The sequence below is a fragment of the Dipteris shenzhenensis genome, chromosome 9, assembly GCF_047967505.1.
Source record: "Dipteris shenzhenensis isolate YYH24624 ecotype China chromosome 9, Dip_SZ_1.0, whole genome shotgun sequence".
In the NCBI taxonomy this organism is placed as follows: Eukaryota; Viridiplantae; Streptophyta; class Polypodiopsida; order Gleicheniales; family Dipteridaceae; genus Dipteris; species Dipteris shenzhenensis.
In genome coordinates, this window is record NC_141604.1 from 40,499,541 (window position 1) to 40,516,772 (window position 17,232).

Here is a 17,232-nt window from a genome sequence, read left to right on the forward strand (position 1 = left end):
TTTTTATGAATCTTCGCATCCTTTTACATATTGGTGTTGATAGAATGCAATAGCACGGATTTAACATATTATTGACATCCTTGCAGCTGTCCTGGACATGCTTTGGCAATGGTCCTAGTTTTTAATGAATCTTTGCATCCTTTTACATATTGGTGTTGATAGAATGGAAATAGCATGGAGTTAAAGTATTATGAATATCCTTGCAGCTGTCTTTGGGATATGCATGGTTTAATTCCTCCGTAAAGGGCCGAGTCTGGAATGTATCCTGTAATCATCGTGCTCTGTTTCCATGAAAGTATAGATCTATTCATATTGTTTTGGAAAAATATAAAGAGATGTATACGGACTCTGTGACTATGCTCAACAATATCGTTAAAGAAATGGATATCTGTGCTTTTTGAGTGGTCATTTGACACTCTCAAAATATACTCATGTAGATGGTATTCGAAGACTTGACTTTGGAGATGATCCCAGAAGCATAGACATTTTTGCTATGGTTTCCAGTGAAGGTGAAAAGGTTGCCTTAGGGAAGAACCTGAAGGCTCGTGGAAATGTTGAAAACTGGTTAACAGCTGTTGAGCAGAATATGATCAGTAGTCTTCGAAGGTTTGTCAATTCTACATCTCATGCATTAAATTAGTTCATACAACTTGTATTTCATAATACTAAGTAAATTTGATTCTATTCTCAAAATCTGGGTAAGCCCAATCTAACACGTGTTATGCATGATCAAACATTTGTTGCAATGATCTCCAATAAAGAATGTCAAAGGCAGCACACATGGACTATGCAAGACGTCCAAGGAAGGACTGGGTGCTAAAGCACCCTGCTCAGCTTGTTATAATGATCAGCCAAGTCTATTGGTGTCATAGTGTAGAGAGTGCACTATACAATGAAAACGAGGGGAATATAGAACTTAAGCTTTTGACTTACAAAGATCAGTGTGTAAGACAGCTGGAGGACTTGTCAGTACTTGTTAGAAGTGATTTGCATGCACTTGAAAGACGCATTCTGACCACTTTGATCACTATCGATGTACATGCAAGAGACATTGTTGAAGATCTGATAAGGTAACAATGGAATGACTGACTGCCATTCTTTTTGTTTCTGGAGAAAATCATGTAAATAGCACAGAGAAGAAATTATTCCAAACTTTGCATCTTTCAGAAAGTTTTAGCTTTTTTCAGTACACTCACTGTTTAGTGATTTCCAGACACAAGAGCAGAATCAAGGGTAGATGCATAACAATAATTATGGATTCTGTTACATGATGGACATCCAATCTTGTTTCATGGTTTCCTGTAACAGTGCACTAAATTCTCCCTGTATTTCCAGGGACAAGGTCCACAAAACCACAGAGTTTGGATGGCAGATGCAACTTCGTTATTACTGGGATGACAATGTTGATGATTGCATCGTTCGGCAAACAAATGCTCATTTTGTTTATGGATATGAGTATTTAGGGGCTCAGTCAAGACTTGTCATAACTCCATTAACAGATCGATGCTATATGACCTTGACTGGTGCATTGCATTTGAAGTTGGGTGGCGCTCCAGCAGGGCCTGCAGGAACAGGGAAGACTGAGACAACAAAGGACCTTGCAAAATCTCTTGGTGTACAATGTGTTGTTTTCAACTGTGGTGAAAACTTGGATTACAAGGTGATTTGTTTGATTTAAGGTGCTCATTGATATTGGAGAAAGATCTTAAATTCTCTCGATAAATGTACATACAATTTGTAAAAAAGGGAAGGAATGGTGTATATATTTTTTTGGGGGCTTAAGAGAATTCTTTATTTCCAATTCCAACTTCAATCTTGTGAAAAACTGTACTGCCATCGACAAAGAGCACACTTTGGTTCTTCCTAGTGGATGATGGCTTCTGGTACATATACATTTATTGTGCATCATGTTCTGGAGTTTAGAATTGAACTCTAGTAGTAGAATTTCACGATAGAGATGGTTACACTACATTGAAACTTACATTTTGATGTATTTTCAGTTCATGGGAAAGTTCTTTGCCGGCCTTGCTCAATGTGGTGCATGGGCTTGCTTTGATGAATTTAATCGGATTGACATCGAAGTGCTTTCAGTGGTGGCTCAGCAGCTTCTTACTGTTCAAAATGCTCTTAAATCTGGCATGGCACGCTTCAATTTTGAAGGAAGAGAGATCAAGCTTCTTCCCACTTGTGGTGTGTTTATAACAATGAATCCCGGATATGCCGGTCGCACAGAGCTCCCAGACAACTTGAAGGTTCTCTTTAGGCCCGTTTCAATGATGATTCCTGATTATGCACTTGTAGCTGAAGTGATGCTTTTTTCTGAGGGATTTGGGAATGCCAAGATATTATCACGAAAGATGGTCAAGCTCTATAAGCTTTCAAGTGAACAACTTAGCCAACAAGATCATTATGATTTTGGCATGCGGGCAGTAAAGTCCGTACTTGTAATGGCTGGGTCTTTGAAAAGATCCAATCCTGATCTGAGTGAAGAGGTTGTCCTTATAAGGGCTTTTAAGGACAGTAATATTCCTAAGTTTCTATCTCAAGATGTTGGTCTCTTTCTAGCCATCATCGCTGATCTTTTCCCAGGTGCGAGTATTCCAGCACAAGATTTTGGCCTGTTAAAATCTGCATTGGAGGAATGCATCTTTGAAGCTGGCCTGCAACCTGTACCAGAGTTTGTGATCAAAATAGTCCAGTTGTATGAAACTATGAATGTCCGATTTGGAGTCATGGAAGTCGGACCTACAGGTGGAGGTAAAACAACATGCTATCAAATATTGCAGGCAGCAATGACAAAGCTTCGCCTATCTGGAAATACAAACCCTGCATTTCAAGTAACTCGCTCCTATGTGCTAAACCCAAAATGCATAAAGATGGGTGAGCTTTATGGGGAGTACAACATTCTTACCAATGAATGGACAGATGGTCTTGGAAGCACCATCATACGACAATGTGTTGCTGACACAACTTTAGACAGGAAGTGGGTTATATTTGATGGTCCTGTAGATGCTATTTGGATTGAAAATATGAACACAGTGTTGGATGACAACTGTGTACTTTGTCTGCCAAACGGTGAGCGTATAAAGCTCAATCCAGTGACAATGAGAATGCTTTTTGAAGTTCAAGACCTTGCTGTTGCATCACCAGCTACTGTAAGCCGCTGTGGTATGGTATATGTGCCTCCCGAAGACCTGGGGTGGCGCCCATATGTTAAAACCTGGCTACAAAAATTGTCACCTCAGCTCTCAACAACAGGAAGTATCACTAAAGAAATAATAGATTACATATGGACTCTCTTTGACAGTTACATAGATGTTGGTCTGAAGTTTATCCGTCAGGATTGTAAAGAGAACATTCCCTCCGTGAACATCAACATCGTGACTACCCTCTGCTTCTACTTTCAAGCCCTATGCCAACCTTCCAGGGAAATTGCATTTCAGCAAGAAATAGACCTATTAACTCCTGCTTTGAACAAACTGTTTTGTTTCTCTTTTGTATGGTCAGTGGGAGGAAACATTGATCATCATGGCACAGAAAAATTTGATGTTTTTCTCCGCAAAGAGTTGGAGGTTATTGCAACTTTTCCAGCCAGTGATACTGTCTACGATTACTTCTTCAAACCCACAGACCAAACGTTTACACCTTGGGAAGAGTTAGTCCCTGGTTTTACATATTCTCCAGGGGCACCCTTTTTCACTTTGATGGTCCCCACGCAAGATAGTACAAGGATGAGTTTTTTGATGGAATTATGTTTAGATGTTCAACGCTCAATTCTATTCCAAGGAGTTTCTGGCGTTGGAAAAAGTGCCATTGTTCTCAACGTATTGAAAAGGCTGCAGGAGACAAAGAATGTAATGCCCATTGTTCTTAATTTCAGTGCCCAAACTACAAGTATTGCCACACAGGTAATCTGCAACAAAACACGTACCAGAAAACTTTAAGAGATATTTCTTTGAGTGCAATTTTGGAAATATATGGAACAATGGGTTCTCTCTCTCTCTCTCTCTCTCTCTCTCTCTCTCCCTCTCTCTCCATCCATCCGTCCATCCATACATACACATAAGTACATATGTATGTGTGTGTGTGTGTGTTTGTGTATACCTCCAAGAATATATATATATATCTATATATATATCTATATGTATATACGTATATATACATGCATACATGTATGTATATATATGTATACATGTACATATACATGTATACATATATATATAATATATATATGTATACATGTATATGTACATGTATACATATATATACATACATGTATGCATGTATATATACGTATATAGATATATATATATAAACATATATATAGATGTATATATAGATATATATATATATATATAAAATATAGGGAGAGAGAGAGAGAGAGAGAGAGAGAGAGAGAGAGAGAGAGAGAGAGAAATAAAGAAGTGTGTGTGTGACTTCCAAATGCTACTTTTGGGAAGTTTTTCTGGCTTTTTAGGATTCACCCACCTAGACAGGAGTTTGATTCATTTTTCACTTGGGTTCGCTTTACTGGCACTCTGGACTCTATGGAAGGACAGAAATCATAGAGTCTTTGGTGATTCTATTTTCTCTTTTTTCAAGCACTCCTTGCAGCAATCTTTCTGTGATTGTCTACAAACTCATTACATAGACTCTCATGTATACTTGTCTTATATAGAGATCTTCTCCTGATGGATTTTGGCACATCCCATTTTGGGATAGTTACTTTGTAATATAAGGCATCAAAATTGTCGCAAAAAAAAAAAAAAGGGGGTGTGATTTTTTTCGTTCTCCTTGCATCAATCTCTCCAAGATGCGCAATCAATTAGAGACTTTCCTTTGGCCTAGTTAGAAGTGTTTACTATTGTTTTTAGTTTTGAGTAGTAGCTATCTCGTTTTGAGACAGCTATGAATGTACATATATTTTTCCTAATGAATACGGCTTCTTACAACAACAAAAAAGCATGTGTGTACACACACATACACATGTTTGTGTGTATGTTGTATGTATGTATGTATGCGGAGCCATATATATATATATATATTTGTCCTACACGGAGATTTTCTCTTGATGTAATCCTTTGGCTTATAGCTATGTTGTAATATAAAGTCTTCAAAGTTTCCACTAAAATAAAATAAAATGTGTGTGTGTGTGTGTGGAAAAAAGAGTGTGTGTGTGCGGAGAGTGTGTGTGTGTGTGAGAGAGAGAGGTGAGGCGACGAGTCGAGGAGGAGAGACGACGGCGAGAGAGACAAAGTGTGTGAGAGAGACGAAGGCGACGAGTCGAGGAGAAGACACGAGTCGAGGGTCTCCGCTCATCCCTGCGCTCTTCCGTACACGCCTGCGTCACGCTTCCGTTCATCCCTGCGCTCTTCCGCTCGCTCCTGCGCTCTGCTCGTACAACTGTACGGACGCCGTACCTTTGTACGGACGCCGTACAGCCAGGCCTCTCTTTCTCTGCGTTGCTCCGTCGCGTCTGCTTGCCCTACGCCATCTTCCCCGTTGCACAGCCGTACCATTCGTCCTTTTCCGTACATACAGTCTTGCCTGCTGCGTCAGCCGCCCTTTCCACCTCTGAAATCCGTACAGCCTTTACTCTCCCTGCCTCCTCCTTCATTCCGTACAGCTCGCACTTCTAGCCTGTTCTTCGTCCGTACAGCCCTTCTTTGTCTCCGCCCTTCCTTCAATCCTGCCCTGTTTCTCTTCATGGAAGATCAGTTCAAAAGCTACTCTCGCAAGGAGTCGACCCGGGACTCCAAAAGACAACAGGTTGATTTTTCTACTACAGATTCTGTCGACGCTCACTATGTTTTTGACATGCTTAAAGATGAATTTCAGTACAGCCGGAAGGAGTGGGCCAAACCTTGAAGCTTCCATCATTGGTTGCTCCTCTTCGAAAATTCTCTCAGCAAGCAGTTATCATCTTCTTCCCAGGAAAGTTACCTTCAGCAAATGATGTGGCTCAGTGGGTTCAGGCATTGTTGGGAGGCTGCTTTGTTGAAGGGGTATATTTTGCTTCTAGGGGTTTTTATGAGGTGCACTTTTCGGATGCCTCATATCGCCAGCAGATTTTGGAGATGTCGCCCCTATTCTATGGCAGACAAATGGTGCATGTCATGCCATGGTCGCCAAACAAAGATTACCACAGCCTCATTCGACATCACTGCCTCGTATGGGTTGAGGTAGTGGATTTTCCAGACTATATGAGGGCTGAGTTACCAAGTTTGGCAGCCACTTTGGGGCAAGTTGTATGCCCACCCCGCCCTTCGGGTAATCGCAATCGCTTTTGTATTCTTTGGGATACAAATCACCCAACCCCTCCTTCCATTGCGGTAGAAGTGGAGGATGTTCCCCTTGGTGAAAAATATTTTGACTTGAAATGGGGAGTTTTTGCAGGCGCTTGTTTCACATGCCATAAGTTTGGCCACTTAGCATCACAGTGTCCTGCAGTTCTGCATCAGCTCCCACCCACAGCTATTGCTCCAGAAAATACTCCCCCTCCAACTTATGCCCCGGGGTCTAAGGCAATGCCTACCAAACTGGGTGATGTGGCTCTCAAATCTGTCCCTTCCAAAGAAAATGTGCTTCAGGTTTCAGCTAAGCAAAAGGATAAGGGTAAGGGCAAAATTTCAGAATCTCATGTCTCCCCCCAGGGTGCCTGGCAGCAACCCAAAAAGGTATTTGCTCTCAAACCACGTCCACTACAATCTCGCCATTGGGATGCTTCAATTTCTACCCCTGGTCAGACCTCTTCCCCTGCTGACAGCCTTGCTTCTCAACTGTGGGTTGATGTGCTAAAAAGAGGCATCCCTGTATGTGATAATGATGAGGATCATAGAGCTGATGATCCAGGAGCCCAGGTGGATGTTGATGTCATGGCTGAGGCTTGACAGTTTATACTCTATTCTGCCTTTTGGTTTGACTGTACATATCTTTTATGTCTACTTCAATTACTTGCATTACATACAATGTTCAGGGTCTTTGCAATGTCAATAAGTGGAGACTTTTCTGGCATTATGTACATAGAATGCATCCCGATGTGATCTCTTTACAAGAACACAACCAACACTTCTTGGCTGGCCAGCAAGGCCACTCCAGCAAGGCCACTATGCTGGTTATGATATCTTTTATGCTGGTACAATGCACTTTTCGGGGGTTTGCATGCTGGTAAAACATGATATACAGCCCACGGTGGCCTACAACGATCCTCAGGGTCGATGGATGGTGATCAGGTGCACCTGGCAGGCTACTCTCTATCAAATAGCATCTGTTTATGCCTCACAAACTTCTGCGACTAGAGCTCAAATGTGGGCCTCCCTCAAACAATATCCATGGCTTTCCAATGCTTTTTTGTGTGGAGACTTTAACAATTCGCCTACCTCCCAAGATAATACTACTCATCGCTCTCACATGATCCCCACTGAGTCTCGACATTGGGAAGATATGCTCTCATCTCTGCATGCAAAAGATCTATGGCTCTCAACAAGGGACACAGATATGGGTTATACATATCATCACAATGCCTTTACTCATTACTGGGCTCGACTTGACAGATGGTATTTGCTGCATGCTCAGCAGTATGCTGATTTTACATGTACATTGCGGATTGATCACTCCCTCCTGCTATCTGATCATTTTCCAGTATGCTTGACATTATCAATAGCACGCCTGACAGATGATATGCCGTTTTTTGGGCATCGCTTGCTCCATGTTAATAGTGCCTACTTGCTTCATCAACAATTTCAGAACATGGTGAGAGTGGCTGTCCGTCCCCTCCTCTTACATGCTCAGGAGGATATGGATTTTGCTTGGATCAGTCTTGCTCATCGCTTACAGGCTGTTATTCAAGACTATGGACGGAGTTACATGGAAAACCTTAGGCTTAAGATAAAATGGGCTCAATCTCACAAGCAGCAAATGGATGCAATCAGTTCTCATAGGCAGCTTACTTCTTCTGAACAGAATTCTTGTGCTTATGCGGTTCATATCATCCACCAAAATGATCTTCGCAAATTAAAGAAGTGGCAAATCCGAGCTCGTATGAAACCCCTTTTGGATAAGGGCTGCTCCTCCAAAGCCTTTTTTAAAAGTCTCCATGCGGATAGGCGAAAGGAGGATATTTGCAGGATCAAGAAAGATGATGGCACCTGGACCACTTCCAAATCAGACTTGGAATTGCAATGTTCTAGTCATTTCCAGCATCTCCTTTCTTCTCAGCCTGATCATTTGACGCAAGTAAATGCAGCCAGGTCTCAATTCCTTATGCATGTTCAGCCCATATTATCTCGGGAACAGGCCCATGCATTGGAGCAGCCTTTTATGCTTAGTGAACTGGAAGATGCTTTGAGTCATCTACGCAAAAGCAGCTCCCCTGGTTGGGATGGACTGACTGTTGAATTCTTCCGTGCATTTTGGGGTGATCTCAAGAACACTCTCCTTCTAATGATCAATCATGCTTGGGCAGAACAATCTCTTCCTCCTTCCTGGAAACATGGCCTAGTAAAATTGATTCCCAAAAAAAGGTTGTGTGAGACGATGGCTGATTGGCGGCCTATATCTCTCATGCCTGTCATTTACAAACTCATTGCTAAAATGATTGTCCTCAGGGTTCGCTTCCTCTTGCAAGCAGGACTTCATCCTAGGCAGTATGGGTTTGTCCCCAGAAGGCAGATCACTGACAATATCTCCAATGCCTTGCTTGCGATTGAGTATGCCAAATATTCTAAACAAGATGTTCTCATTCTGCAAGTAGACATTGCGAAAGCTTTTGATACTGTCCATTGGGATTTCATCTCTCAAACTATGCAAAAATTGGGATTTGGCCCTCGGCTCATCCACATCATTTACTGGCTTTATTCTCACGCCACGGCACAGTGCTTGCTTGGTGGTGGGTTGTCAAGAACCTGGACTATGACTCGCTCAGTGAGACAGGGTTGCCCTCTTAGTTCCTTACTGTATGCCATTGCTACCCATCCGTTACTCTTGCATATGGACTATCTGGCAGATACAGGACAGCTTCATGGCTTGCAAATTCCAGGGGCACAGTCATTTCTTGCACAGGCCTATGCTGATGATTCATACTTCATGCCAAGGAATTCTCAAAGTGATCTTTCTCGTTTGATGCATACACTGAATGATTTTGGCATAGCTGCTGGACTGCATATCAATTTTCAGAAATCAAAACTTCTAGCTTTGAAAGAAGCTGATTGGCATGCACTTTTTTGGCCAGGCCACATTATCTCTTCCCTTACTATTGTCAGACATCTAGGATACCCCATTGGCTGGAATATTACTCCGCAACAACAGCTCAAATGGGTGCTTCAAAAGATCAACAAGAAGCTGGAATACTGGCATTTGTCCACTTGGCCTCTACATGTTCGACTCCGGATAGTACAGTCCATCATTATGGCATATGTGCAATTTTATTTGCCTCTTCTTCCTTGGTCTTTCAAGCATTTGGCTTCCTATATGTCCCAAGCTATGGAGATATTTTGGAAAAGCAAATCTCATAAAAAAGCTTTGCGACTACTACCTATGCAGTCTATTTGTTCACCCAAGACTCATGGGGGGCTGAATATTCTCAATCTCCAGGTTCATATGTTGGCAAGAAAGAGCACTATGATTGCTGATTTTTTTCAGCAAAAACAACCATGGGCTATTATGTTAGCAGCTATGTGTGGAAACATGGCTTCCCATGCATATGGGCATTGGATTACAGATCACTGGGAAGCAGTTTTGTCTTCCTTTCAGGGGAAAATTCCTGGTTGCCCTGTTTCTACTGCTTTTATTCATGATTGGAAGAGAATTCTTTCATATGCAAAATGGACAGGTGCTTCCTGTCATCATGGTAATTCTTTTCGATTGGAAAGCATCCATTGGAGCAAGGTGTTTGCATCGCCTCTCGCTTTACAGGCACCTATCAAAGCATACAATCTCATGAAATTGGGCATAAGATTTGTTGGTGATGTTGTGGATCAACAAGGTTATATACTTTCATTTCCACAAGCTTGCAGGACATTCTCCTTGGGTCTGCATCATAGATCCATTTGGAGAACACTTTCAACTATGTTGCAGCCATTTGTTCCGGTTCCTCCACTGTTTGCACAGGACAGATTAATGGACTGGAATTTGACTTCCATACCTCCTGCTACCCATACGCTCTCAATACACAATCTGACCTCCTCGAAGGTTTACAGATTTCTTCTTCCACAGCCATGGATTGACAAGCATGCCAACACTCTTTGGAATTTGGATAGGCCTTTATCTTGGTGGCAATCCCGACTCATGAAAATCTGGAAAGCCAAATTGCCATTGAAACAGAGGCTTTTCTTTTGGAGATGTATAGTGGGAGCCTTTTCCATTGGGGTGAAATTGGCAGCACGCCGCATTGCTTCTCCTTTCTGCCCCCGTTGCTTTCATCCCCGCGAGACAGTTCCTCACCTATTATGGTTTTGCCCGCACTCTCGCACATTGATCACTCATGTCTCTCATTTACTGCGGCTTCGGTTCCCTTCTATCAGATTTGGGAAACTTTTCTGGATGTTTGGATGCCTCTCATCTCAGATGTCTCCATTACTCCTTTTCTTTCACTGGACTCGCTTTTGGGTATAATGGACCATTTGGACACAGAGACTGCATTCTAGGATGGGTCAACAGTTTCCTCAGGCATATATTTTCTTCAGAATGTCCCTCAAGCAATCCTTACATGACAGTCTTGCTGCAAGGGATTTGGATGCTACTAGCCTTGAAGTGTTCTCTACTTGTTTTTGAGTTCTTCTATTGGGCTCTCTTTCGGAGTTCATTGCTAGTGTGTGGGAGACTTTCCATATTGTAAATTTATGAGGATATAAATACAATGGATTTTACCCAAAGAAAAAAAAGTGTGTGTGTGTGTGTGTTTGGATGCCTCTCATCTCAGATGTCTCCATTCCTCCTCTTCTTTTACTGGACTCGCTTTTGGGTACTATGGACCATTTGGACGCAGAGACTGCATTCTAGGATGGGTCAACAGTTTCCTCAGGCATATATTTTCTTCAGAATGTCCCTCAAGCAATCCTTATATGACAGTTTTGCTGCAAGGGACTTGGATGCCACTAGCCTTGAAGTGTTCTCTACCTGTTTTTGAGTTTTTCCATTGGGCTCTTTTTTTGAGTCTCATGTCAGTGAGTGGGAGACTTCCCATCTTGTAAATTTATGATAATATAAATACACTGGATTTTACCCAAAAAAAAGTGTGTGTGTGTGTGTGTGTGAATGCAGTCATTGACATCTATACAGGCTTATAGATTAATATTACCTCCTCCTTGGATTGCCCATCATGCTAATTCTTTATGGCATCTGAACAAATCATTAGCCTGGTGGAAAGGAAGATTGCAAATGATATGGAAGTTGAAAATGCCATTGAAGCAAAGACTATTCTTATGGAGATGTATTGTTGGTATTCTCCCAGTGGGAGTGAAATTGGCTAAACGACGAATAGCTTCACCTCTCTGTCCAAGATGTCACCTTGCATCGGAGAGTATTCCGCATTTATTGTGGTTTTGTTCATATTCCAGAGACCTTCTAGATAGAATCTCCTATTTTTTATCTCTCAGATTTCCAGCACACAGGTTCTACAGGTTTTTCTGGATGTATGGCAAACTATCAGCTTCTTTGTCACAGTATTCTCTCTTCTTCCACTGGATCAGATACTGGGCCTTATGGACCCTCTGGCTGCAGCGCATCCAAGCATATCTGAATTCTCCTCTTCAGCATCCTTATGAGTTTTTCAGAGCCTCATTAAGGCAGTCTTTATATGATGCCTTACATGAGGAAGATTTGGATGTTTCTTGTATTCAACTTTTCTTTTACTGTTTCTGATGGATAGGGTTGTAGTTCTATTTTGAGCACGGCCTGGATGTAAATGAATGTTTTATAATATAAGTATCTTGGTTTTACCAAAAAAAAAAAAAAAAAAAAAAAAGTGTGTGTGTGAATGCTGCGAGGGACTTGGATGCTACTAGCCTTGAAGTGTTTTCTCACTGTTTTTGAGTTCTCTCATTAGGCTCCCCTTTGGAGTCTAATGTCATGTACATTGATTGTTTTACACTCAATGTCCAGCGGATGTGTGACAGTAGGAAATGGAAAACAGTGTGGCTGTACATCAATAGATTTCAGCCTGACATAGTGGCACTGCAAGAACATAACCAACATGTCTATGCAGGAAAGACAGGACACTACTGTGGCTATGACATTTTCTATGCTGAAGAGCACTCTTTCTCAGGGGTGGTCATTTTGATCAAACATGAGCTCCAACTGGTTATTGCTTTAAATGACCACAAAGGCAGATGGCTTGTTCTTCAATGCGTTATTCAAGGAGAGGTGTTTGAATTTGCCTCTGTTTATGCACCTTAATCCTCTAGAGAAAGAACTGAAATCTGGGATGCCATGCAACAATATCCATGGAGATATCATGCCTTTATATGTGGGGATTTTAATAATGCTCCTCAACAGGAAGACAATACCTCCAGACATACTCATATGTTAACCTTTGAAAGGCATGCATGGTCACAATTATTGATGCATCTGGATTTGGTGGACCTTTGGAAGGAATTACAGCCTTTGTTACCTGGATACACATTCCAACATAATAGTCTTTCTTCTTATCAGGCACGTCTGGATCGATGGTATAGTGTAGCTCCGCAACAAAATGGGGATTTTACATGCAAAATGTGGATTGACTATGCCTTTGTGCATTCAGATCATGCACCTCTATGGTTGCGGTTATCCTTTCATGATATGCCAGATGATAGATTGCCACAAAGGCGCCATTTGATCGTGAATAATAGCTACTTGCAACATGCTGTGTTCAAGGCCATGGTTACTGAAGCATCTCACTCTTTGTCTTCTTGTAGCCATGTTCATATTGATGATGCCTGGGATTCTTTTGTTTCCAAAATGCAAGTTGTGATAAGAAGTTACGGCAAGTCTTACATGAAGACTCTGAGGGAAACTATTGCTCAGGCCAAACTTACTTGTCAGGACCTCACTGAACTCAGCCATCTTCGTTCGTTGTCCCTGCATGAGCAAACAACATTATGCCAGGCCAGACATTGTCTTCAACTCAATGATCATAGAAAACTGGTCAAATGGGAGACTAGAGCCAGACAAAGAGCCTTTACAGATAAAGGCTGCTCTTCCAAAGAAATTTTCAAAAGCTTGCATCAGAGAAGATTAAAAACAGAAATTTGCAGGGTGCTCATGCCTGATGGATCATGGACCACCTCGAGGTCACAGCTTGCTTCTGTTTGTGTGCAACAATTTTCTCAGTAATTTGGTTCTGCAGTTCCTCCCTCACAGCAAGCTTTGGTTGCACGAAATTTGCTGTTACAACATGTTTCTCCTATTATTTCTACTACTCAAGCTTTGGAATTGGAGGAACCTTTTACTGAGAGGGAATTGTCAGATGCAATCAAATCCTACAGGAGATGGAAATCTCTAGGATGGGACGGTCTTACGGTTGAGTTTTTTCTAGAATATTGGCCTCTTTTGAAGCATACATTGCTGCATATGGTGAATTCTGCATGGCAAAATCAGAAAATGCCAGACGCATGGAAGAGAGGTATTGTTAAACTCCTTCCAAAAAAACAAATCTGTGAATCTTTGGCAGACTGGAGACCTATCACCCTTATGCCAGTCATTTACAAAGTCACTACAAAAATGATTGTTGATCGGCTAAAGGGGTTTCTACATGATGGGTTGCATTCTGCCCAATATGGCTTTGTCTCGCGTAGGCATATCACAGATAACATTGCTAATGCCAAACGCATGGAAGAGAGGTATTGTTAAACTCCTTCCAAAAAAACAAATCTGTGAATCTTTAGCAGACTGGAGACCTATCACCCTTATGCCAGTCATTTACAAAGTCACTACAAAAATGATTGTTGATCGGCTAAAGGGATTTCTACATGATGGGTTGCATTTTGCCCAATATGGCTTTGTCTCGCGTAGGCATATCACAGATAACATTGCTAATGCCTATGTTGGAATTGAATATGGCAAATACACGCAGCAAGATGTTTTATTATTGCAAGTTGATATTGCCAAAGCCTTTGACACGGTTAAATGGGATTTTATTCCATCGACTATGCACGCATTGGGATTTGGCACAAAAATGCAGCAAGTTATCACTTGGCTATATCAAGATAGTAAAGCTGCCTGCATACTTTCAGGGGATATTTCTACATCCTGGACTCTTGGTTGTTCTGTTAGGCAAGGATGTCCCCTAAGTGCTTTACTTTTTGCAATAGCCACTCATCCGATGCTTCAATATCTGGACCACCTTTTGGACACTGACCGGTTACATGGTTTGGAGATTACTGGCAGTCGCAGCATGATCGCTCAAGCATATGCTGATGATTCATTCTTTACTCCAAAAAATACTCAGAGTGATCTGTCCATGATTATGCAGGCTCTTTCTACATATGGATTGGCTGCTGGTCTTTGGGTTAATTTTCAGAAATCCAAATTGTTGCCGTTGCATGAACAGGAATGGCACAGTCTTCTGTGGCCTGGGGAAATTGTCCCCGCCTCTCAATTTATTCGACATCTCGGCTATCCTCTAGGTTGGGAACTCACCCGTTCCCAACAAACTGATTCGGTGTTGACAAAGTTGAGGGCAAAACTTGAATATTGGAAGCTTGCAACTTGGCCACTACATGTTCGTTTGCGAATCACACAATCCATTTTGATAGCATACATATATTTTTATCTGCCTCTCATTATGTTCACTAAGGCAGAGCTGAACTCCTTTATGTCAGCTATCATGGAAATTTTCTGGTGTGCTAAAAATGGCAAGAAAAGTCTCAGATTACTCTCCATGCATCGTCTCTGTTCTCCAAAGATGCACGGGGGTCTGAACATTCTCAATATTCACATGCATTTACTTGCTCACAGAGGAAAAATGATGTTGCAGTTTATGCAAGGAGATCAGCCATGGGCTTTAATGATCCGCTCTCTCTTATTACATATTCATACTTCTGCATTTGGGCATTGGCAGCCCACTCCGTGGGATTTCATATTTGGCTCTATCCAAGGCAAGATCAGAGGCTACCCTTTTGTTTCTTGCCTGCTTCTTGATAGGAAACATATCTTATCCCACTTGGAATGGCATGGCTGAGACTCTTTGTCGGGAAACTCCTTGAGGGCTGAGAATATTTATTGGTCTAAAGTATTCCACCCTTCTTTGGCCATTCAAGAACCAAGACGTTCTTACTTTCTCTCCTTCAAAGGCATCACTTTTGTGGCAGATGTACTTCAGGATGATGGCACACTTTTATCCTTTTCCATGGCTGCCAGCAAATATGGTTTGGGAACTCATTATCGTCCTCTCTGGCATCAGATTTCAGCAATGCTTCAACCGTTTTTGCCAGTACCTCGCATGGAACTTCAGAACAGGCTTGAGGATTGGTTTTTACGCTCTTCTTACTCTTCAGCCCGTCCCTTGAAGTTCTCACATATTACAGTGCCATCACTGTATAAAGTGCTATTACTTCCGCCTTGGATTTCTGACAGAGCAAATACTGTTTGGCATATGGATCGCCCACTAAAGTGGTGGAGCAAAAGGCTGCGTCTCCTTTGGCATTACAACGTCCCTCTTCGACGATAGCTTTTTCTTTGGCGAGTCCTGCTTGGCATTTTTCCATCTGGCCAGCTACTTGCACACAGACATATTGCTCCGGCTGTTTGTCACAGATGCTTACACCCCACTGAATCTGTGCTACACATTTTTTGGTTCTGTCCACATACTTGCACCTTCATCGCTCTCATCCGACAGAGGCTTCGAGCGAGATTTCCTACTGCTACTTTTGGCAGGCTTTTCTGGTTATTTGGTTTTCATCCATTGAGAGAGGGTTTTGATTTGTTTTTTATATGGGTACGCTACTAGGCACTATGGACTTTATGGATGGATAGAAATCATAGAGTCTTTGGTGATCCCCTTTTTTCATCCTTTATCTTTTTCAAACGATCTCTGCAGCAATCATTCTATGATTGTGTTCAGGCTCGTTTGATTGATCAGGATGTGTATACAGCTTATACTGAGATCTTTAGTTGAGTAATAGTTACTTCAGTTTAGAAGTAACTATGAATGTAATTATTTCACAGCAATAAAAGATTTCTTCACAAAAAAAAAAAGTGTGTGTGTGTGAAAAAAACAACATTTTGGAGCATTAAATACTTGCCGTACAGCCCGCCATCCTTTCGTACAGTTTTCGTACAGGTGTACGGACCTGTACGGCCTGTCCCGCTCTGCTCAGGCTGCTGCTGCCACTTGATTTCTTGCTCCTAGGTCGCTTTTCTGCAGGGATTTGCTCACGGACTGCATCTTTACGCTGGTTCTGAGGGCTCTCTATTCCCCTTTCTCTTCTCTTGGGTTTCTGGGACCTGTGTACTTTTTCCATCGCCAGAATCTCTCTTCTTTTTCTGAAATCTAGTTCATCTAGGAACTTTTACTGTTTTTTTCTCTTCTTCTTCTACAAAACTCGTCATTTCTTTTCTCTAAATTCCTACATCTCTCTTTCTCCTTCTTCTCTTTGCAAATACAATACTTTCTTCTTCTCTGTGGGCTGCTTTTTTGGGACTGTTTTTACTCTACTATCACTTTACAGGTACCTTCTTTTTGGGTTCCATCCTCTTCCGAAGACATGGCTGAATACTCTTATGAAAAAACTTTTCAAAAGGATCGATCAATTCAATGCAAGAAGCAAAAGGAGGCTGAGGGTCAGCATGACCCAGTGCATGATTTTGTTGAAGCACAACTGGTTTATGATGTCATGCATGAAGGATTTGTAGACACAAGGAAAGAGTGGAAAGACTCTATTCCATCGGTTGGTCTGATGGTTGAAGTGGATGAAATTGTGGATCTAGTTAGAGTCAGACCAACCACACCATGTGGAAAGACTCTATGCAGGGGGGGGTGGCCGGTCCTTCACATGTGGCCAGTGCACTTGCCAATATCAGCGACTTCTATCACTCCATTGCTAGTGCTCGGCGAGGTGAGGTACTCAGGCGAGAGATCGGTATCCGCCGGCAGTTGGCAGCCCTACAGAGGGAGGAGCAGAAACGACCATCAGTTGCTTGGATACAGGAGCGCCTTGCTGCGGCAAGGGCTCACTTGCAGACCTTGCTTGATCAGAGAGCAGAGCATGCCTTCCATGCACGGGAGTCCTTTTGGATACAGATGGGAGGGAGAGC

At 42.0% G+C, this 17,232-nt stretch overlaps 1 protein-coding gene across 1 annotated transcript in view; it reads left to right on the forward strand.

Annotated features, from left to right (window-relative positions):
- The first annotated feature begins 482 nt into the window (after positions 1 to 482).
- LOC147898637 (uncharacterized) overlaps positions 483 to 17,232 on the forward strand; it is a 510,556-nt gene continuing 493,806 nt past the window's right edge. Inside the window, exons 1-4 of the mRNA XM_087379736.1 lie at positions 483 to 606; positions 762 to 1,070; positions 1,336 to 1,660; positions 2,001 to 3,908. Coding sequence (XP_087235862.1) covers positions 494 to 606; positions 762 to 1,070; positions 1,336 to 1,660; positions 2,001 to 3,908 — 2,655 coding nt within the window. The 5' untranslated portion in view covers positions 483 to 493. The remainder of the gene's footprint in view (positions 607 to 761; positions 1,071 to 1,335; positions 1,661 to 2,000; positions 3,909 to 17,232) is intronic.